This window comes from Cygnus atratus, chromosome 5 (genome assembly GCF_013377495.2).
Source record: "Cygnus atratus isolate AKBS03 ecotype Queensland, Australia chromosome 5, CAtr_DNAZoo_HiC_assembly, whole genome shotgun sequence".
Taxonomy (NCBI): Eukaryota; Metazoa; Chordata; class Aves; order Anseriformes; family Anatidae; genus Cygnus; species Cygnus atratus.
The window spans coordinates 35,644,453-35,666,317 of record NC_066366.1 but is presented as its reverse complement, the minus strand read 5'-3'; the positions used below and the strand labels follow the sequence as shown (position 1 = coordinate 35,666,317).

Below are 21,865 nucleotides of genomic sequence, written 5' to 3'. Positions count from 1 at the left end.
TGAAACTCAAGTTTCTTTTGAGTCAGAGAAAAGCCATAAAAATACATCTGGACAGCAGACGCGCGCCCCAGCGCCTGTGGGCTGATTGACCCCTTTGCTGATCTGCCAGACCTGCTGCCGCCTGTGCTGCTCTCACCGCCACCAAGCACAGGAACACAATTCAGTGCAGGAAACTCCTCTGGGCACTGCGCTGGCTCGGGAAGGAGGCTTCCTCTGGCTGGACGAGGACACAGCTGCACACAGCGGCATGCAGAGCGGGTACTGCCACCCCTGCTGTGCCGATGAGGAGCTCAGCGCCAGGAGACAGACCTTTCCTCTTGGACTACTTTATTTGGTAAAACTCAGACTCCACAACTGATTGAGCTTCCCAGAACTTCCCTCCCTGAGCAAGCCACAGATCCTGTGGAGAGAGAGGAGCGTGCTGTCCCTCTTAGCTTCCTTATCCAGATGTAAAGAGATCTTCCCCCTCCACGTCTGCAGGTCTCACCAGCCCCTCATGAATCCTCCAGCCCTCGCCCTCACCCTAGAGGCAGCTTTGCTTCCCCTTCCAAAAAAAAACACAACGGATCAAAAAGAATTGAAAACGAAACCGAAAGCAGGAAAAAAAATTACTAAAGACAACGGTGAAGAGTGAATCCAGGCAAGGGCATCGCATCAGCTGAGTGCTACTGGTCACCCAACAAGAGCGACGAGCGAAGCCCAGCTCTGGGTCAGCAGCTGAGTCCGTAGGATTTGTGAATCCAAGCTGGCAATGACGTGGTGCCTGGCCAACGACCCCCCCCCCCCCCCAGATCCCTAGCAAACCGGCTCCCCTTCTGAAACTCCTCCCACCTCCCCTTGGGCAAGTGCCACCCGCCAGCGTTCAGTGCAGCCAGTCAGGGGTCTTCCAGCTGCAGGTGGGGAAAAGCCTCCCTTGCTTGATGGGGAGGAAGGTGCTAGGGAAGGACCCCGAATCCTGCTAGTGGATCCGGGTCAGCTCCTCCACGATCTTTATCAGGTCATCTACGGTGGCCTCCCTCTTCATGCCACTGCCGTCGTCAATCTGCATGGAGAGAAAAGGCATGGGAGCGTGGAGACAGCAGCAGGCGCAGAAGAATGCATGCCCTCGTAGGAGGGCACGTGTTCAGTGCAGGCTGAATTTCTGAGCGGGGTTCCTACCGCTAGTTTCATGAGCCCAAGCTCGTATCACCCATCTCACCTGCAAGTTTGCCACCACCTCCTGCATCTTGGGCCTGCTGATGTCCAGGAAGCTTTCGATCAGGTCACCATCGATGAACCCCGTAGCTGGTTCTGTCTTGCGCTCCGTGTGAAATGACCTCCAGGTGCCACTGTCAAGGAGCCAAACCCACACGGAGTAACACCAACCCCAGACCATGGCTGGAAAAAACCTCCCCCCACTGCATCCACAGCACTTGCCTGAGGCAGACTGACCACACTGCCTCAACAGGATCACAGAATTTGTGCCATGCTTTTCAGGGCTGTTTTATGCACAGCAGATCTTGGGGTCTTGATCTTAATGCACGTGCTGTTCCCCAAGCACAGTAAGCTCCTGTGATCAGACCCCCAAAATCTGCAATATTACAAAGCCAACTTTGTCAAACCCTCAAACCCTTCAAGATACACCCCTTTACCACATGGGCATCTCTTGCAGCACAATGCCCTGATCACCTGGCAAGCACACCACCCCCCTCTCCAGCTGACACATGCTCTCCCCAAGGTGTCCCAACAGAGACAGGCCTTCAACGCCCCCCGCCCCGATTCACAAGCCAGCCCCCAGCATTTGCTGGTGCAGGCCCCTGGCTGGACCACAGAAGGATATAAGGAGTGCTCGATCTTGCCCACGCTCTTGATGACTTTGTTCAGCCTGTTCTGCATGTCCAGCAGCAGGTTGTACCAGCTCTCCGACAGCGAGGTCACCAGTCCTGCAAAGGACAAAATGGTGATGAGGGTTCAGGGCTCAACCCAGGGCATCCCAGGGAACCTGGGGCCACGCTGCTGCAGCTGCCAGCAGGCAGGGAGCAGATGCTGCTGGACTGGAGCTGTACTGGAAGCTGGTGCCTGAGAGGGCTGGGATAAGGAAGGGCTTTCAAAGAAATCCAGAGCAACTTCCTCTCCTGGAAGCTCTCCAGAGAGAAAAGTAGGTTTTTGAGGAGAGTATGGCACAGAGCACCACTAGACTGATGACAGAGAACGGAGACACGAGGAAACCCCAGACCAAGTCAAGCAGCAGAGAAGGGGACCTGCTACCCTCCTGCTCGAGGTGATTCTCCCTGACCCTTACCTATCATGCCGTTGACTGTGCCAAAGAGAACCGATCCTTGTGTCGGAGTGGATGTCTCGCCAAGGTTCTGCATGACCAGGGACCCGTGACAGAAGACGTTGACAAACTCTCCCAGGTGGGACAGCCCCACTTCCTGCAAGTGCTGGCGCTCCTCGTCGGTTGTGGCAGCACTGAAACCCAAAACACCCTGCTCAGTCTGTGCTGGGGTGAGAGGTGAACTCCCCCCGCTCCTGTCCCACATCTCCTCAGAGCTATGCATGCTTCTGACCACTTTCCTGCCTGACACACCTCTGTAGCCGTGATGCAGAGGGGACCAGAAGGCCCTACTGCCCTGTCCCTCCTGTCACACACTGCCACATCCCCCTCCTAGGCAGCCCACCTGTCCTTCTGGCACACAAACAGGTTGAAGGCGTTCTCTGCTCCCAAGAAGTTGTCATCATCCAGGATCTCTACGGCACTCATCCAGTTTGGATTGAAGTCCCGGGCAATCTGGAAGAGGGCAAAAGGAGATGCAGTATGGTGCACAGACAGCCTGCCCTGTTAACAAACATCCTCATTCCACCCAACACCCACATTTGCGAGCAAGGTGGGATCCAGTCTGCTCTCTGCTGCTGGATGAAGAAGCCGAGCAAAAGGCACCAACTGCCTTGGTGGAGATGGCCCTGGCCTAAGTGGCACTCAGATGATGCCAGGGCAAATACTGACAAGCCCATGCCAAAGCCGTTCTCACAGTTTAAGCGCGCGGATTGCCCGATTGCCTGGTCCAGCCCCCAGCTGTGCTGCGTTTGCTGACAGACGCAGCAATGGTCTCAATGAGCCGTCCCGAATGCACAACAGGCTATCTGAGTGGCAGCTTCCCATTCCTGGCAGGTGACAAGCACACCTCCCGAGCCTGCACTTCACAAGGCTGCTGGCACACAGCTCAGCTCCTCAGGAGCCCAGGGATTTGTCCCTCCAAGAACCACATAGATCTGCCTAAGAGAATGTCACCAGGTGACCCTGTTCTCTGTGCACAAACCTACATCATTGTATTCCAAGGGCTGGCAAGTGTGGTGAGCCAGGCTCCTCCATTTACTACCATCAACACCATTTCACCTGCCCAGAGTCTTCTGGAACAGGTAATGCAGACTCCCAGCACCTCTTTGACCAAGTGAACATTCTTCCTGAAGAATGTACCTGTTAGAACTCTACTGTTTGTAATCTGAAATTGTCTATATGACTAGTTCTAATGTTTGGTAGTTAGATACCATTGCAGAAACTGTCATATCTGTTTTAAAACTGCAGTTCAGCCAAAACACCCCTTGTGTTGATGGCTGACAGAAAACAGTATCTTTGGAATTGTCTGATAAATTACAGCACCTACGCATCTGAAGCGATAAGAGAAGTGAAGGCCTCTTCTTTCTTGAAGACCTTTTCCAACCTAAATGATTCTATGACTATCCAACACCACTGGTACCTCCTCAAAGTTTCCTTCCATGGGCTTGTACGCAAGGAGCAGGACAGATCGCATCAGATCTCCCACAAGGATGAAGTCTCCCTTGGTCTTCAGGTAGAGCGCCATGATATTGTTGTAATGGTTGCACTCTGTGCGCAGCTCCTTCTCAGCTGTCCACTCATACAGGCGCACCTGAAGGAAGGGACACGACTCCTGAGCTAGAATGGACACCCGTGCCAGCCAGGACACGCTTCTCCAACAGAGACCAGGGACCCAGCTGACAGGCACAGGGCTGGACAGCTTCCAGCTCTGAAACGTGCTCGCGAAGCAAGTCAGGGTCTCGTGAGAGTCCTACCGTGCTGTTGATGCTGGCTAACAGCTTCCCGTTGAACTCCACCATGGAATATACAGCTCCCTTCACCTCCTTCTCAGCCAGGCTCTGCAGTTTCCCTGGAATCAATCCACAGAGTGCCAAGTTATGTGCATCGTGCTCCCAGGGCCAGGAGGCCTTGAGGTGGGGCTCAGACAAGCTGCCTTAAATACTGCTCTCTCTCTAGAAACTGTCTCAGAGGATCTGTGGGCAAGTAACGCAGGAGCAGCAGGACAGCAGGGGGCAGACACACAGAAAGCAAATCCCAGAATCTGGTTCTTGTGAGGGATTCCTGGGTTCCTCTGGCAGATGGGGGAAAGGGGACATGCTGTGATGACCCACAGCAGTGACAAACCGCTACAGATCCTGTCTGGGGACAGCTGGATCTCTGACTGCCCTCATGCAGCTAGACTTGGCCACACAAGAAGACCTTGCTCTTACCATCGGAGTAGTGGAAGACGACGATGCGGCCCTGCTTGGGCTCTGCCTCCTCAGGATACACCATGGCAGTGCCCACAATGAAGTAGGTGTTTGGATCCTTGCCGAGCTTGCAGGAGACCAGGCTGAGGGCATATTCATTTTGCAGAAACTGGTGAGCATGAAGCACTGTGCAAAGAGAGAAAGGCAGAAACAACTAGGTCCCCTGGGTCCCAACAGGCAGCACCCCCATACAGGAGCAGAGCCGTTTGCCTAGGGACAGCTGGAAACTCAGGACATGAACAAGGTGCAGAGTCAATGGCTGCCTGGAGATCCCCTCACCTATTCCCTGCCACCACCTCATGCCATCAACAAATCACTACACCTTAAACCCATGACGTGTGGCTGATGATCTTCCAGAAAAAATGCTCTGACTGAAGGAAGTGTATGAGATCACAGCTTTGTGAAGGTCACAGGTATCAGCCACACGCTGATGAGCTTGTTCTGGAGGGGAACACTGGATGAGAGCGTGGGCAGCATTTGGGGCTGGTACCTTCGAAGGTGTGCTGATCTATGATGAGCAGGTTGTGCACCTCCACCTCCTCTCCAAAGGACGTCTCGTGCGGTGCTGTGCTGCTGGAGAACAGCTTGCTGGTACTTACGCTGCTGGACAGGGCCTAGGACACAGAAAGACAGCTCACATCCTCATGCTACTTGGCACATCCTCACGCTGCACCGCGAAGGCAGAGACAATTGGGGACCAGAAGGATGAATGGAAGAAAAGGAGCTCCCTGGGCTTGAGGAATGGGGTACACTCCCTGCACCAGTGGATTTATGTGATACGCAAGGCAGAGGCAGCACTGCTGAGCAACAGCATTAATAGAACAGTTTCCACAGTGTTGAAGCTCCCACCACAGCTTTTGCCTGAAGGGGACTTGTGTCTGCACCTTTGAGAGCAGGAAACCACTCGAGACCAGAGAGAAGCCTGTACAAGGGACTGAAGGAGCTGTGCTCAAAACAAGGGCGATCAGACAGAACAGTGAGCATGCTGAGGCTGCCAGAGAGCAGCACAGAGAGACCTTGACACCACCACAGAGACATCTTACCACCCCATCTCCTCCCAGGCTGCCAAAGGGAGAGCTTGTACTCAGAGCTTTGGAAGAGAAGACTGTCAAGGAAAATCTGCAACATGGTTTGGCCTAAGGAGCTACAGTACCCACAGCCCAGAGCTCAGGGACGACCTAGCAGTTACCCCTCACCTGGGTGCTGGCACTGGGTCTGAGCGCAGTGGTGCCCCCACTGGCATCCTGCACCTCGATGCGACTTGAGAGCACACCAAAACACTGTGATACCTCTTGGTAGCAAATTTTCCTGCAGGACAGAGAGCTGTGTGAGCAGCAATGCCAGGACAGGCCACTCCAAGGAGAAACTGCAAGGAAAGAGCTGCTTCCTTGCACAGACTGCTCTCAGCATATGTCACCGATTTGGTCTGTGTGCTAAACTGAGCCTGCAACAGGAACACTGACTGCAGAGCTTGCCTCTCCACATGGTGAAATCTCCCCCCAGTCTTGTCCTGTGCAGCAGAACAAGAGCCCCTCGAACCAGACTCCCTTCCGCTGCTCGGCTCACCTGGGTGATTCGTAGAGGGGAACCGTGCGGATGTGCAGCTTCTGGATCTCATCGATGGTGCCGATTGTCAGAGTGCTGTTATTGGCCAGTGCCAAGCTGTACAGGAGGAAAACTCAGCAATGGGGCTTGTAAGGCAGGCAGTGCAGCCGAGAATCTCCCTCTTCTTCCCACCCCCAAAATTGCTAGTCATTGGATCCCCTTCCCATACTGTGCAGATCCAAGCAGGGTGGCCAAATTAGCGCAGCATCTAGGATTACTGATGCACAGAAGAGAGGGACAAATGCTTAAGAGACAGGACCACGCATACCTGTGTTCTCATGTGAGACCCAACAAGCAGCACAAGGGACTGATCATTGCCCTGGGAGAATCCAGGGCCAGGACTGCTGTATGCCGTGAGAGTATCGATGAAAAAAGCTCTCCCACTGATCAGAGTCAGGCATACTTCTATCCTGGACCTGGTAAGATGGAGCTCCAAGGCTGAGCAGCCCACCCTGCACCTCGTTTATGCCAGTACAGAGTCTAAAGCTCCCCCCGCCGCTGTGTCACGCAAGGCAAGGTGCAGGCTCACCTGTCGGGATACCCATCCGAGTTGAGGGGACACATGTAGTTCACCTCCTTCAGGTTGACGTTGGAGAAAACCAGCTTGTGGTTACTGCTGTAGATGACGGTGGGGCGGTCAGAGCAGGCAAACACGTTGGTGGTGGACAGAGAGCGGAAAGTCCTCAGGACAGTGGGCTGGGTCCCAAGGGTCACCTTTTTGCGGTCACTCAGCAAGCCTGCAGAAAAGGAGCACCGGTGTTGGGAGCTGCCCCAACAGAGCTCACAGGAGCAGGACAGCAGAGAGTAATGTGGCTGTAACATGCTGGGAGGAAATGAGTGCGAGTAAATCCATCCTGCTGGCAGCAAAGAAATGGATATAAGCATCAATCTCCTTTCTCTGCAGTCCCCTGGAGAAATCCACCAACTCACAATACCCACAGCCAGTCCCACCTGAGCACAACTATCTCACAGTGAGAAAGAAGTAACTTTTGGAAGGAGAGTGAGATCTCCAGAAGGATGAAAAAAAAAGTACATCAAGCAAGTAAGAGGGCATATGTCCAGCCACCTTCCCAGGCAGCCCACTCAGTGCTAGGCCCCATAGTTACCTGTCTCGAGACTGAGCCCGAAGTAGAAGAGCGCCCCATCTCCCAGGGCACACAGAAGGTAATGGCTGCTCTCAAAGGTCGTCATCAGGATGGAGCGAGGGATAATTTCTGCAGGGAACAGAAGAAGAGAAGGCTGATGTCACTCACGGCTCAACTAGTTCAGTCCCTGCTGCCACCAGCCCCAGGAGAGCCCTACCTCCGCCCAGCATCTCTTTGTGCAGCAGCTCAAACGAAGGCAGCTTCAGGATGCGGGCGGAGATGTCAGTCCAGAGCCCGATCGCACACAGTGGGGACATGCCATTAGTGTCCCCCAAAGGAGTGATGTCCAGGCAGGCAACCTCATGCTCCATTTCTGTGCAGCTGGCAGGAAGGAGAAATCAGACAGGAGTCAGCCTGGAGCCCGAGGACAGACAGTAGAGGCTGAGAGCCTGTGGGCCAGGAGGAGACGTGCACTCACCTGATCTGCCTGAGCTCCTGGGGTCGGATCTCCAGGTAGTACAGGGCTCGTCCCACAGCCACCACCACCTGGTTGCTGTTACAGGAAGCCACGCTGATGTTCTTCCCGTTGGGCTCTTTCCACTCGCTCACCAGGGCTTTGGGCTCCTGACTGACCAGTCTCACAGAGGCAGAGGTGATCTGAGGAGAAAGAACACTTCTGCTCGGAGCCGGGACAACACCTCACTTTTTACATCTGCCCAAGGAAGTACTGCAGCCCCTGCCATGACGTGCAGCACAGATATAAATTACCTCCACAGAGGAGAAGGGCTATAGAGTGAAGATGAGAAAGATGTCTCCTCTAGAAGGAGCATTACCTGGATCAATTGCTGATGTGCCACATTGCCACAGAAGAAAGTCTGCTGATCATCCACAAACCCTGTGAGCTCCGTCTCTTCTACCTCCTCTCCGTTTAACATAAGAACCCTAAAGGGAAAGGGAGATCCTGTTAGGTCACGCTCCAACATGCGGCCGAGAGCCTGGCTCAGCCTTAACCCCACCTTACCTGGTCTGGCCAACAAAGGACAGCACCAAGGTATTGTCCGTCTCACGATGACAATCCGACCTCAGGGGCCACAAGCCTGCAACAGAGAGGCCACGTGCTCACAGCAAATATTACAAAAGCTGGTGGGTGGAAGTCCCCCACCCACACTCCAAACCTCAGTCTGCTCACAAGAAACGTCCCCACTGGGCCCTCTCAGGTCACGGGGCGTATCAGACAGCACCGAACAGCTCACACACCTTTAATGCCTGGCAGGTCAATGCTGGCATGCTCGTGAATCCCAATGCCGTTCCGGATGATCCGTAGCGAACCTTCCTTAAACGCACCTGAGCACGTGACCAGCTGGAAGAAAAGCAGATATTTGCCACTTGTTGCTGGGAAGCACCCCCACCACTCCTTGCAGTGACAGACTCGGGCCAAGATGGGGTCCCCATCTTCCTTGCTTCTCACAGGAAGTTCTTTGGCAGCTGACCATTCCCCACTGCAGGAGAGGAAACCCTTCCTTGTTAACAGGGGTGCCCAAGAAGAAACCCTCCCACTCATAACCACTCTTCAGTGCAAGACCTCAAAGCCTTCCCTGCACCAGGATAAGACTTTTAAATCTCCACTAAATGAATTTCAGTCTTTTCCTTCCGTGGACACCCTCCACACACCTTGCAGGCCCAGACATCTCCGAGACAGAGAACTTCAAGGCAGAATCGACATTACCTGCCCTTGGCCTTGTCTTTCCAGGTCTACTACACACATGTCGACGATGGGACCGAGGTTGGTGAAGGTCTCCATAGCCACTACATAGGAGCCCTGCTCATTGCTGTCCACGTTGAGCTACGAACAAACACAGTCATCGGTTTCCAACAAGAAAGGTCAAGTGGAAAGCAGGGGGTAGACAAGGATAAGAAAGGAAAGTTTCCACCCAACATATACACCTCTCGCAAACAGGATGAAAGCAGATGTAGGAATCCTGTCTGAACACACAATTAAGCCAGCACAAGGCCCCCACTTACCTTCACAAGCTGGGAATCCCCAAGCCGAGAGCCAACAAACACCACACCGTTGTCCAGGTAGGTCAAGCACTCTGCAATGGATGTCTGGGAATTGCAAAGAGACAGATGAACCACCCTTAGTATGAAAAGGGCTCTGCCACGCCTCCCAAGCACTACATCTGAACTGCAGCCACGCAGAAAGACCCTGGACACAGGGGAGGAATTTAAGCCCTTCGTAGAACCCACAGTGTCCAAACTTCTCCCAGGGATGGTGTACAAACACCCTGCAAAAACCCACGAAGATGCTGTAAATGTTCGAGTGCCCAAATCAGGAATTCCCCAGGCCAAATCCAGCAACTGAAAGTTTGGAGCTAACAGCTGTGGGGAGTGAAATATCACTCCAACGTGGGCTCCAAAGAGACACCACTCCAGCCATTCGGCTGTCTGCAGAGCCCCGTGACCCTGTGGTGAGAAACAGCAGGGCCACCGCGCTGACGTGACAGAGTCCTACCTCACCGAGCAGTTCCACACGCAGGTCCTTCAAGGTGACCGTGCCGTCCATCTGTTCCTCCTTCTCCAGAAGCAGCATGAAGAGGCGTCCTTCCATGTCCCCCAGCAAGTAACGGGACCCATTGGGATCCACGCGGTTGTGGCACACGATTGTACTTTGCTACGTGCAAAGAAGGAAGTGTTAGGAAGCCACTGAAACGGCACCACCTCTGTACATGCCAGAGGGGATCAACCACATCCACAGCACACCAGCTGCTTGCTGGAACCACAGCCAACTCCCACACTAGGGCACTCTTCCTGCACGGAGGCAGAGGGCTGGGTTCACCCCGTAATCAACTGTAGCAGCAAACACAGCCAGAAGCTGTGGGCAAACAGCCTCGCTTTTGGTAACTAGAAAGCGTTTCGCGTTCCTAAATAACACATGTCCCTAACTCGTTCATAGCCCAGGGACGATGCCATCAGAACACCTGTTTTTGTAATGCTGAGCCTTTCACAGGTGCGTTGCAGAGATGCTGCCTGGGACCCGAAGAGCTCTGAGCCTGCTCCATTTCTGGACAGAAGCTCTGCAGACGTTTTGCTCTGCGGGGTAGATGCTGCCTGGCCTCCTGTTTACGCCTTTGGCTTAAAAACCCTGATCTTGCAGATCTTCACTGGATGCAAGCATTCTACTGGCCTCAAGAGCCAATGTGCCTGCACTCTGACTGCAGGTCAAGGCAGTTTTGTACATCAGCAGTGTGGGAGAGTTGCTCTACTCACTCCAGTATAACGAACCCTCCAGCACAGAGCCCCAGCAGTGGTCCAGTAGCCTGTAGGCGTTCACGCAACAATTAGTACTTTTTTTTTTTTTTTTTTACCTAAGATTTATAACTCTTTTCTAGCCCATCATTATTTCCCGCTTGAAAGGACCTTTTGATCATAGCTCAGGCCCTCTTTCAGTCCTGAGCAGCACCTCAGCCGTGCCATTTGTGCTTCCTGTACCATTTAAATGTGGGAGCTGGCCCGTCCCTCTGACAGAAACCACAAGCTCAAGTTCCATCACAAACTGTGTGAGTCTTTTTTCCTTTGAACAAGTGCTCCAATCATACATCGGTGGACTCAAGTCTCCAAGGGGCTCATTCATATCTTTCGCTGCCTGAACTGAAACCAGGCTCTGGCCTGGACCAATGCCCAAACCACTCACTACCTCCTAATTAATCCCTTTCTCTGGGGCCCTAACGGGATTTCAGCTTTACTGCAGCCATTTCCGAGTACTCCACAGAGAGCAGAGCCACATACGACACTGCAAGCACACACTGACATCCTTACAGGGACCACACGGGTCCCTCAGTCCTCCAAAACACAGATCAGCCATCGTGCAAAACGCCTAAGCTCACCAAAGCTCTGGGAGTAAGTGGCCCTACTTGGCCACACCTGGAGACCAGAACAGTTTAAATTCCTGACTACAAGTGGCCCAGCACCCTCCCAGCACCCACAGACATGCCTGAAAACAGAGGAACTACAGGAGACAATTCTAGACGTCAGCAGTTGCTCACCTTGATGATAGGTGGAGCTATAGCCAGGTATTTATCTCCGTTGTGATAGGTGATGGACTCCTGCCCAATGATGATTGCACCTCCAAAAGGCTCTGGCACTGTGCAGGGGAGAAGAGAAACGTCTTACCAGAGAACCTGTGCAGCACAAACGAGGTGTTCAGCCTCAAGGATCGAACAGGAGGGAAGATCTTGCACAAAGGACTGACCTGCGATGACCATGGAGGCTTCAGCCTCTACGTTCTCCTGCTTCCAAGGACCTTTGTTGAATTCCTTCTCGCGCAGAGACACCTCGTACGTCTTGACATGCCGACCCTGAGGGTCCTGAAAGAGAAGGCACAAATGACCACGTACACCGACGACAGCCTTGTGTGCACAGCAACAGAGGCTCCTGAGGCTGAGCTGACGAGCAACCGCAAAGCAAGGCAGCGCTGCCCCGTCTCCCGTGAGAACACCGTCGCCCAGTGACCAGAGCTGCTGAGCCTTGCCATCCTGCCCACCAGTTCAGGCTGCAGCTGCACGTGGGTCTGAACGCACGCACCCTCAGCCACATTTTCCCTAAATTTATCTGTATGTAGCACAACCTTTAGATAAATCCCTGTGCCAAAAGAGACTGGAAATGATTTTTCCATTTTTATACCCACAAGTGATTTTCTGGGCTTCGTACTCATCTGACGCATGGCTCTCTGCAGATCTGGGTATGAGTGGCACTGCACAGTACTGCCACCGCCTCCAGCTCCAACAAGGCACTCAGGAATTCAGCTCTGCTCTAACGGCGCAGGTGCCAGAGCAGCTGAGCGCCCAGCTCAATGCTCCCCAGCCTTTTCAGCCTGGTTTCCTGAGGCAACAATCTGCTTGCTTGCTGAACAATCCTCCGGCGTCTCTGCCGTTCCAGCAATTCCCACCCTGGTGGGCAATTTCAACCAAACCTGAGAGGGAACAGAGGCCTCGGAGGCAGAGTCCACGTGGAAATAAAGGGTATAGGAAAGGAGGTCCACACTAACAGGCGCTTGGGAACCCACGTAGGGGACACACGGGACCAATGCCCAAACCACTCACTACCTCCTGATTAATCCCTTTCTCCGGGGCCCACGAGCAGTCAAGGCACAGAGAAGTCTTTGATCGTAACCCGCTGGCCTATTTCACGCCTCAAAGCCGAGACAAGGCTCTAAGCCACGAGGAACCAGGTTTCCTTAGAGACGTTGTTTGCAGAACTACTTTAAAAGAGCTGTTCATCTTTTTATTTATTATGCCTTACCACTTTCCAGACCTAAGTAAAAGTGGGTTTTGCTCCCTGTGGCTGTTGGCCCTGTAAGCAAACACTCACAGGAAAGCCGGGTACCTCCTGGCTCACCCCTCAAAGCCTCTGAGCTCAGCAAACCCTCACCAACAGCACTCGGCAGCCCGACGTCCGGGTGCGGAAAGAAGCAAAGAGCAGCACCAGCAGACAGAGAAGGGGAAGTCAGGGGGAGAAACGGATCCGCATGGAGGAGAGAGATGAGGAATTAGCACAACCAGAGCATATCCTGTACGTGTTAAAGCTGAAGCGAGGCTCTTAGAATGGCAGAAGTGTTGTTAATGTGACTTTGGCATTTCTGGACCTTTTTACTCCACACAACAGAAGTTCTCAAGCCTTTTTTTCTTTTTCTTTTTTTTTTTAATAAACTTGCTCATTTTTGTATCTTCCTCTGGTTTCGTATCTACACGAGAATCATCTCAGACACTCAATGCTGTTCTACTCGATCCGAATCCTGTGATAATGATTAATAAATTGAGAAGGAATCAGGGAAAGCAGCACCTTGGAAACGTTCCCCCCTCCACACACACACACACAGTCGGACTCCCAGGAACCAAAGCAAACCCAGCGTTTTACATAAGGCCTCGTGAGTCAGAACTCGCATCTCACTCCTGCTGCAAGGGTAAAATTCATCTCTTAGACATGGAAATGGATAATTTACTCTATCTGTACAATACCTGTTTGTAACTACTAATGAATTTGCTCCCAGTTCATCTGTAACATGAATGTTCCAGATTCCGAGAGATAAGACCCTTTTTACTAGCTGACTCTGCAGGATGACCAAGCTCCTCCTTTAGGATGCTCTTGAGGACCGAGTGGAAACTTGTGCTTCTGTCCAAGCTCTGACACAGAGTTTAAGAATTTGGCCAAATCACCGTCCCTCTCTGCCTGTTTCCCCACCTGACAACGGCAGCAGCACAAATCGAACCCACAGGGGCGCTCAGCACTTCTCCGAGCTGCACACCCCCACTGCCAGCTTTGGGGACGTCATCCGTGAAGCAAGTCAAAACCACGAGGAGCATCGCCAGCCGCTCTTGCTGCCTATTTCGACAGCGAAGACAGGCTAAAAGAGCTTCCCTTTGACACCAAGCTGCAAAGTGTCATGGGATAAAAATAGGGCTCCGTATACGCTCCTCGCACAGGCAAACAAGGACTGCCACGTGTTCTGAAAGCTTGTTTGGAGGCCAAGGGAGAGCTGAAAAGTGTGCAGATGAGAAAAAAGAGCACAGGTAGCCGCAGGGCAGGGGGAGAGCACTGTCCTGACACAGGGGGTCCGGGCTGCTCTCCTGAACCCTTACTTACACAGCAACAAAGCGATGTCTCCCAGGTCTTTTCTCACTAACTGTCCAGTGGGGTTCAAGAGCACCCAACTCTCTTGAAACTAACAGCAGTGGGTTTTGAAAACAGGGAAAAATCAGACCCTTGCTACCATGTGGTTGCAGCTCCCATGGTATGAGTTTGCCTCCACAACCACAGCGGCGTTGAACTGAATTCACACCGGATCCTGTGCTGTTGTCGCAGTAGCTCCCAGCCAGGCACCAGCTAGCGCCGGCTTTGACAACGCAAAGATAATCCCTCGTCCAGCCAGCACCGCAAAGCCTCTTTGGTTCAAAACAAAGCGTTCAGAGAGAGGCCTATGAGCACCGCCTCTGTGAAAACCCAGAGGTTATGGCCCCTCTTTTCACTGCTGGAGTAGCCTCTCAAATACCACCGAAGACGACACGTTGCCTTTTTGAAGAGAAAGGATGAAGTCTCACAGCCGTGTTTGTAAGAAGCAACTGAGCAGGCTCTGATCCACCTACTCTGCGCTCCCTGGAAGGACCCATGTGCTCCTCTTCATCCTTTAGCACAGAAACAGTCCCCCCGGAAGCAGCAGCTGCCCAGCTCTCCTGGGGGAGAGCATTTCTTTGCCTCTCCCAGAAATGGAAAAGCACAGCACAGAGGAACACGGGTTTTCCTCAGCTATGAAATGAGCTTGCGGGAGCCAGAACTGTCTCTTACTCTGCCCACTCAGCCACAGCACTGCTTTCCGCAGGCTCCAGGACAACACCAGTGCTCCAGCCACTTTGGAAAACCTCTGGAGACCTTGGCTCGTGCAGGTCAGCCCAGCAACCTCCAGCACCCTCTGCCTGAGTCACCGATCGAGAACAAGGTACCTGGTAGACAAAGCAGATGGTCGGGGCCTGGCAGCCGTAGAGGAACTTCACATCGATGACCTGGAGCTCTTCCAGGCGGATGTTAAAAGCCTTTAACTCCTTGTTCTCCCGGTCCAGGGGGATGACCTTGAAGAGGCCATCGTAGAGCCGCAGGCCAATCATCCGGCACTCCGGGTCAATGATGCCGATGATCCCGGTCTCCGAGGGACGACCAATGCGATCCTGAGCAGGAGACATGTGGAGACGGGAAACAGAGCGACCAGCATTAGAAGAAGATCCCTGCACGGGACTCAGGAACAGCAGGTAGAAGAGCTACCACCCCTCCGCTGAGGAAGGGCTCCCTGCACACCTCCAGCGGATTTAAAACTGCCTGGCAAGCCAGAGGCAAGTCACGCGTCTTCTGAAGCAGCAGGTCCTTTCCACCAGGGAGCCCAGCAGAGCTCCCGCCGCACGCGGCTACCCCGATCACACCGCACTGACTCCTGGAACGTCTCCAGGGTGGCGGGAGATGGGCGCTCCAGGAGCGGAACCCGCAGCTGGCTTTGTAACCCCAGCTCTCTACAGAACGACCTCTGGGTCGCTGACGGAGGGCAGCGCTCCCCACTGGTGTGGAGCGCTTTGATATCCGTGACCAAAACCCACCCTCCAAAAATCCAGCGCTGTTATCGCCCTCCCGCAGACCCCTCGGCTTTGCTTGGCGGGGGCTGATATCAGCATCTCCACATGTCACGAGGAAGAACCATGGCACGGGAAGATTAAGTATGTTTCCCCCAAACACACCAACACCTTACTGACAGGACGTGCCCACCTACGCTTCCTGCCCGTAACCCCCTGCTCAGCTTCGCTAACAGTACCTCAGCAGAAACTCAGCACCTGGAAACAGATGGGAGATATTTTGGCTTGACAGAAATTCACTTGGATAACGAACAACAAAAAGCCAAAAAGACATGCGGATCCCTGACCTGCTGGGAAGGCGTGATTTTAACCAGAAAAAAAAAAAAACAGAACGGAGCACACCTACAGTTATTAAGCTCACTGTACAGCCACAAAGGCAAAAGTAACTTCAGCAGTCGTGCTTCTGGTACGCAGCGTGTAGGGACTGGTCACAAAACACCGGAGGAGCCGTTTTGGAGAAAAAAGAAAACTACCTGACATTGGGTTTTGAGTACTAAACCTCCTTCAAGTTGGAGCATCTCAAATCAACCTTATTATTCTGCAAACTGTTCTAAGAACACAACTGGAGCTGTGTCCTCAGTCCCTGAGGCTTGCTCACTGGATCAGAAAACCTTTAGAAATAACAGTGCCAGCAGGTGAACCTGGCTAGGGTCCCCAGTGAGTGAAAAATCCCAGATATCCAGGCAGACGCCCGTCACCTGGATGCACCTCTGCCACTAACAAAGCAAATCTGTCCCCAGGGAAGAGAACCTGCCTCCTCCCAGACTCGAGCAGGAGCTGCAGCGTTGCTCACCTGCACGTTGCCGTGGGCGCGCGTGATAATGTCGATGCTGTCCCCGTTCTGCTTGTACTCCAGGATGCAGGCGTTGTACTTGGCCGTCAGGATGAAGAGCAGATCCTTGCTCTCGCCCTGCGAAGGAAGGGCCGGGGGGTGCCGTCAGGGGGGGGGGTGGCAGGGAGCGGCCCCACACCCGCATGGCAGGCGGCCCCCTCCCGCAGCAGCACACCCACCTTGGGGCGGAAGAGCTCCATGACGGCGGTCTTGCCATACATGCCCACCTCCTTGACGGGCCGCAGCCCCTCGGCCGTCACCACATAGATCTCCAGCCGCGTGTTCTTGGCGATCAGCAGGTTCAGGTCCTCCGCCGAGGTGAAGTGCCCTGCGAGAGATAGAGAGAGAGAGAAAGGGGAGAGGCCATCAGCCCCCGCCGCAGCGGGACGGCAGCTCAGGGTGCTCTCACCGAGCGAGCTCACAACCCCGGGGGGGGCAGCCTGAGACCCCAACACTGTAGCAACCACCTCTCCCCCAGCTCCCCGTCCTTCCCTAGGGAGCCCCCCAGCCACGGGCCCTCTCCACCCCCCCCCCCAAAACACCTCGCAGCGAGGCGAGACCCTGCCAGCCAGCCACCACCGCCCCGCAGCACCCCAGCCCCCAACGCCCCACCGATATCCTCAGCTCCCCAAAACCTCAGCCCCCCGCCCCGAGAGGGGCACCGCTGCCCCCCTCAGCACACCCCAAAGAAAAAAAACACAGCCCCCCAAGAACCTCAAGCCGCCCCCAGCCCCCCCCCCCCCCCGGCGCCCCCACTCCCTCAGCTCCCCCTCAAGGAACCCCGAGCCCCACCCCCCCACGTCCCCCCTCAGCACCCCCAGGCCCCCCCCCCCCCCCCCCGCACCCCGGAACACCCCCGGGGGCCCCGCACCCCCCCCGGCCGCCCCCCACCCCCCGTGTCCCCGCGCCCCCCGGAGCTCCCCCCATAACCCTACCCCCCCCCCCCCCCCGGTACCGGTAACGCAGCCGTTGACGGCCGTCGGCTTCTGGGCCGTGACCACGTAGTTGTAGGACATGGCGGCGGCGGGGCCCGGCCGGGCAGAGCGCGGCGCGCACCGGGAGCGGGGCCTCGCGGGGCCTCTCCGCCGCCACCGCCACCGCCGCCCCTTCCGCCCGCCGCCGCCGTGACGCCAGCGGAAGGGCCGCTCTGCGCCGCCGGGAGGACCGCCGGGAGCAGACGAGAGGGCAGGTGGGGGGCGGCACCCGGACCCCCCCCCCCCCCCCCGCCACCCGGACGGGGAGGGGTCCCCGCTTCTAGGGGGCTCCCCCAGGTCCTCCCCCATCCCGGGAGGGGTCCCCGTGTTCAGGGGGACGCCCCCTGTTATCCCCATCCCCATCCCAGGAGGGGTCCCCCTTTGCAGGGCTGCACCCCCCGGCCCCCATCCCCGTCCCCGGGAGGGGTTCCCATGTGTAGGGGTGCGCCCCTTGTTACCCCCCTCCCATCCCAGGAGGGGTCCCTATGTGTGGGGAGGCGCCCCCCAGTCCCCATCCCCATCCCAGGAGGGGTCCCAATGCGTAGGGGCGTGCCCCCTCTTACCCCCCCCCCCCCCCCCCACCCTAGGAGGGGTCCCCATGTGCAGGGCTGCGCCCCCCGTTACCCTCCTCCCATCCCAAGAGAGGTCCCCGTGTGCGGGGGTATGCCCTCTGGCACCCCCCATCCCGGGAGGGGCCCCCATTTTAGGGGTGCTCCCCCAGGCCCCCCGCACTCCCCCTTCCTCTGCCCTCCCCGTGAGCCGCCCAGCCCAGCCCAGCCCAGCCCAGCCGGGACGCCCCCGTCCTGCCGGGGGGGTCTGGACCTTGCCCTCCCTCAGCCCCCGGTAGAGTTTGGACCCAGGCCGAAGGCTGCGCGGGAGCCACAGCGCGGGGACAGCTGACGGAGCCGGGGAGCCCCGCGTCCCCCCCCAGTGCCACCGGGACCTCCAGGAGCCGCTGCCCCACCACGCTGCCATGGAGGTGAGCCGGGGGCAGCACGAAGCCCCTCGCCCCGCTCCCCGTCCCGCTGACACCGCCTCTCCGTGCCCGCAGGCCTCCAAGAAGCTGGTCAGCTCGGTGGCCGGCTGCGCCGACGACACGCTGGCCGGGCTGGTGGCCTGCAACCCCGGGCTGCGGCTGCTGCGGGGACACCGGGTGGCCCTGCGCGCTGACCTGGCCGCCCTGCGGGGACGCGTGGCCCTGCTCTCCGGGGGGGGCTCCGGCCACGAGCCCGCCCATGCAGGTGAGTGCCCACAGCCCCGCCGTGGGCTCGGTGCCCCCCCCGGGCATCCCCGAGCCCCCCGTCCCTGCTCCTCCACAGGGTACATTGGGAAGGGCATGCTGAGCGGGGTGGTGGCCGGCGCCGTCTTCACCTCTCCCGCCGTGGGCAGCATCCTGGCGGCCATCCGGGCGGTGACGCAGGCTGGCGCAGGTACGGGGACGCGATGGGGCACTGGGGAGGTTGGCGGCCGTGCCGTCACCTAACCCCCTGCCCCTCCCCGCAGTGGGGACCCTCCTGATCGTGAAGAACTACACTGGGGACCGGCTGAACTTCGGGCTGGCGCTGGAGCGGGCACGGGCAGAGGGGGCTGACGTGCAGATGGTGGTGGTGGGGGACGACTGCGCTTTCACCACCCAGAAGAAAGCTGGGCGCCGCGGGCTGTGCGGCACCGTCCTCGTGCACAAGGTCCGTGGGGTCCCCTGGCGCCCCTAGGGGGGACGATGCACAGGGGTCCCTCGCCCATTGCTGCCCCCTTTGCAGGTGGCCGGGGCCCTGGCTGAGGCGGGGGCAAGCTTGGATGAGATTGTCAAGAGGGTGTCGGCGGTCGCCAAAGCCATGGGTACGTGCGCGGGGCCCTCCCCAGTGGCAGATAAGAGGCACCGGCACGGGGTGGACTTCAGCCCGAGCTGGGCATCCCACGTGCCCCCAGCGTGGCTGGGGCATGGTCACGTTCCTGCCTCCCCGTGTGGCTGCCTGCGTGCCCGCCGCATGCCCCGAAATCTGGCACGCATCCCTCCTTCTCCCCGCCACCTACAGGCACCCTGGGGCTCAGCCTGTCCCCGTGCAGCGTCCCCGGGTCCAAGCCCACCTTCCAGCTGGCTGACGATGAGATGGAGCTGGGGCTGGGTGAGGAGCTGCCCCCTTGCCTCCCCCCTGCGCCAGGCTGCTGGCGGGCATGGGGGCCACGTGCCCCTCGGCCCTGGGCGTCAGCATGGGGTGACGCTGCCCTGTCCCTGCAGGGATCCACGGCGAGGCGGGCGTGCGCAGGATGAAGGTGAGCAGCGTCCCCTCGCCCCGGCCCTCTCCCTGCCCCCCTGCCCTGGCCTCACGGTCCCCTGCACCCCTGCCAGGTGATGCCGGCGGACGAGGCGGTGGAGACGATGCTGGCGCACATGACAGACCCTGCCAATGCCTCCCATCTGCCCCTGAGCCGCGGTGAGCCCTCGTGTTTCCCCGGGCACCCCCTGCACGTGCAGGGCAGGGGCCTCACTCTGCTCGCTGCCTCGCAGGTGCTTCTGTGGTGCTGGTGGTGAACAACCTGGGCGGGCTGTCCTGCCTGGAGCTGGGCATCGTGGCTGGCGCTGCCGTGCGTGGGCTGGGTGAGTGTTGGGGCCTGGGGGCACCCTGGAGCCCTCCCTGGCTTTGCCCTGAGCCCTCTGCTCCTGAGGACCCTTCCTGCCATGCCACCTCGCTCATGGGCACCCTTACCCTTGCAGAGAGACGAGGAGTCCGCATCGCCCGGGCCCTGGTGGGCTCCTTCATGACGGCGCTGGAGATGGCCGGGGTCTCCCTCACCCTCATGCTGGCAGACGAGGAGCTGGTGGGGCTGATCGGTGAGTGCCCGCAGGTGGGGAGGTGGCACGGGACACGCGGGGTGGCCCTGGATGCCGGCACTCGTGGGCACACGGGACCGGTGCCCGGCCGCTGGCGCTGCTGGATGCGGCGTCATGGATTCAGCGGCTCCTGCTGAGCTGGCACTTGCCTCCCCCCTCTCCGGCTGCTCTAGATGCCGAGACCACGGCCATGGCTTGGCCCAACCTGGTTGCGGGGCCTGCCATGAGCCAGAGACCGGAGGTGCCGGCACCAAACGAGGGACCAGAGACAGCTCAGCAAGCGCCCAGCACAGGTCAGGGCGGCTGCGGGAAGAAGCTGTCGCCGCTCTTGTTGCCTCAGCTTCCCCGCCTCCCCTGAGTTCAAGGCCGGGCAGGGGGTGACGTCTCCTCCCTGCAGGGCCTGGTGCAAAGTGGGTGCAGCTGGTCCTGGAGCGGGTGTGCAGCACCCTGCTGGGCCTGCAGGACAAGCTCAACGAGCTGGACCGCGCGGCGGGCGACGGGGACTGCGGCCACACACATGCCCGGGCCGCGCGAGGTGCGTGCCGGCCCTTGCCTGGGCCACGGTACCCCCGCTGCCCCCTCGGAGGAGCGGGGGCCGCTCCACGATGTCCCTTGGTGGGGAGCGAGGACCCCCAGGCCACTCTACCCACCTGGGGGCAGGGTCCCCCCACGTTGCTGGGTCCCCACAGCCTCCCCTCTTATCCCCTCTGCCCCGCAGCCATCCAGGAGTGGGTGCGGAGCCGGCCCCCGCCGGCAGCCCCAGCCCAGCTCCTCTCGGCCCTGGCCGACCTGCTGCTGGAGAAGATGGGCGGCTCCTCCGGCGTGGTGAGTGCGGGGCAAGAGGAGGGAGCGCGGATCCGGACCCCCGCTGTCCCCCCCCGCTGCCGCCGCGGGTGGTGACGGGGCCGGCGTCCCCGCAGCTCTACGGGCTGTTCCTGACGGCGGCCGCCCGGCCCCTGCACAACCGCAGCGACCTCCCGACGTGGGCTGACGCCATGGACGCCGGCATCGAAGCCATGCAGCGGTGAGTGCGGCGGGACCCCCGCGGAACCCCCCCCGGCCCCTCCGCGGGACCCTGCCAAGTCCTATGCTCGCCACGCAGGTACGGAGGAGCTGCCCCGGGGGACAGGACGATGGTGAGTGCCGCCGCGCAAGGGGAAGCGCGGCGGGGCCCCGATGCCGCCCACCTGCTGTGGGTGCTGTCGGCGGCCCCGGCGCTCAGCCCCCTGCCCGTGTCTCCCAGCTGGACTCGCTGTGCGCCGCGGCGCAGGCGCTGCACGCCCTGCGCGGCCCCGGAGCCGACCTGCTGACGGTGCTGGCCTCCGCCGTGCAGGTACGGGGACGGGGGGGGGGACCTAGGGTGGGCAGAGCGGGCTGGGAACGGCTGCACCGGGCTGTGCTGGCCGCATCCTGAGCGCTCCCCGTTTCCCCTGGCAGAGCGCGGAGGCGGCGGCAGAAGCCACCCGGCACATGGAGGCCGGCGCGGGCAGAGCCAGCTACATCAGCTCGGCCCAGCTGCTGCAGCCTGACCCCGGGGCGGTGGCGGCAGCGGCTGTGCTGCGCGCCGTGCTGGAGGGGCTGCGGGGCTGAGGGAGGGCGGCCGGCTTGTGGCTGCCCCCCCCCCGCCCCGGCCCTGGCTCCCCAGGGCTGCAGCAGCGATGGGAGACACGGCAGCACGCCCCGAGCACCCCCAATGAATATTTGCGGTCCCACTGAGTTGGCCCAGAGCGTCTGTCCTCGTGCAGAGAGGGGTGGGGTGGTGGGGACTGGGCCCGGGGGGAGGCAGCTGGCCCCCTGGGGCC

General features: G+C 58.4%; 2 protein-coding genes across 2 annotated transcripts; one reads left to right on the top strand and one right to left on the bottom strand.

Annotated features, from left to right (window-relative positions):
* DDB1 (damage specific DNA binding protein 1) lies at nucleotides 1-17,380 on the bottom strand. Its single transcript, XM_035539805.2, has 27 exons — nucleotides 17,212-17,380; nucleotides 16,436-16,584; nucleotides 16,218-16,334; nucleotides 14,750-14,971; nucleotides 11,506-11,620; nucleotides 11,300-11,397; nucleotides 9,769-9,927; nucleotides 9,279-9,362; nucleotides 8,983-9,099; nucleotides 8,514-8,616; nucleotides 8,278-8,353; nucleotides 8,090-8,198; nucleotides 7,735-7,913; nucleotides 7,474-7,637; nucleotides 7,278-7,385; nucleotides 6,701-6,908; nucleotides 6,133-6,228; nucleotides 5,763-5,874; nucleotides 5,057-5,180; nucleotides 4,528-4,692; nucleotides 4,072-4,166; nucleotides 3,738-3,908; nucleotides 2,661-2,770; nucleotides 2,282-2,451; nucleotides 1,820-1,922; nucleotides 1,199-1,322; nucleotides 1-1,042 (listed from the first exon to the last, which is right to left on the bottom strand). The coding sequence occupies exons 1-27, from the start codon at nucleotides 17,270-17,272 to the stop codon at nucleotides 959-961; spliced, it is 3,423 nt and encodes a 1,140-aa protein (XP_035395698.1). The 5' UTR covers nucleotides 17,273-17,380; the 3' UTR covers nucleotides 1-958.
* On the top strand, nucleotides 17,375-21,778 carry TKFC (triokinase and FMN cyclase). Its single transcript, XM_035539824.2, has 18 exons — nucleotides 17,375-17,445; nucleotides 18,068-18,209; nucleotides 18,282-18,471; nucleotides 18,550-18,660; nucleotides 18,734-18,915; nucleotides 18,991-19,069; nucleotides 19,267-19,356; nucleotides 19,470-19,504; nucleotides 19,581-19,665; nucleotides 19,740-19,829; nucleotides 19,947-20,063; nucleotides 20,237-20,356; nucleotides 20,461-20,598; nucleotides 20,782-20,888; nucleotides 20,984-21,087; nucleotides 21,166-21,199; nucleotides 21,307-21,396; nucleotides 21,501-21,778. Exons 2-18 carry the CDS (start codon nucleotides 18,204-18,206, stop codon nucleotides 21,651-21,653), a joined length of 1,731 nt encoding a protein of 576 aa, XP_035395717.1. The 5' UTR covers nucleotides 17,375-17,445; nucleotides 18,068-18,203; the 3' UTR covers nucleotides 21,654-21,778.
* The last annotated feature ends 87 nt before the right edge of the window (nucleotides 21,779-21,865 follow it).

Coding starts and splice junctions, on each gene's coding strand:
- TKFC (XM_035539824.2), top strand. Junction 20,599..20,781: donor ACATGCCCGGGCCGCGCGAG/GTGCGTGCCGGC, acceptor TCTGCCCCGCAG/CCATCCAGGAGTGGGTGCGG. Junction 21,200..21,306: donor CCCCGGGGGACAGGACGATG/GTGAGTGCCGCC, acceptor CGTGTCTCCCAG/CTGGACTCGCTGTGCGCCGC.
- DDB1 (XM_035539805.2), bottom strand. CDS start 17,272: ATGTCCTACAACTACGTGGTCACGGCCCAGAAGCCGACGGCCGTCAAC. Junction 8,617..8,982: donor AAAGACAAGGCCAAGGGCAG/GTAATGTCGATT, acceptor CTTTTCTTCCAG/CTGGTCACGTGCTCAGGTGC. Junction 7,638..7,734: donor CAGGAGCTCAGGCAGATCAG/GTGAGTGCACGT, acceptor CCTTCCTGCCAG/CTGCACAGAAATGGAGCATG.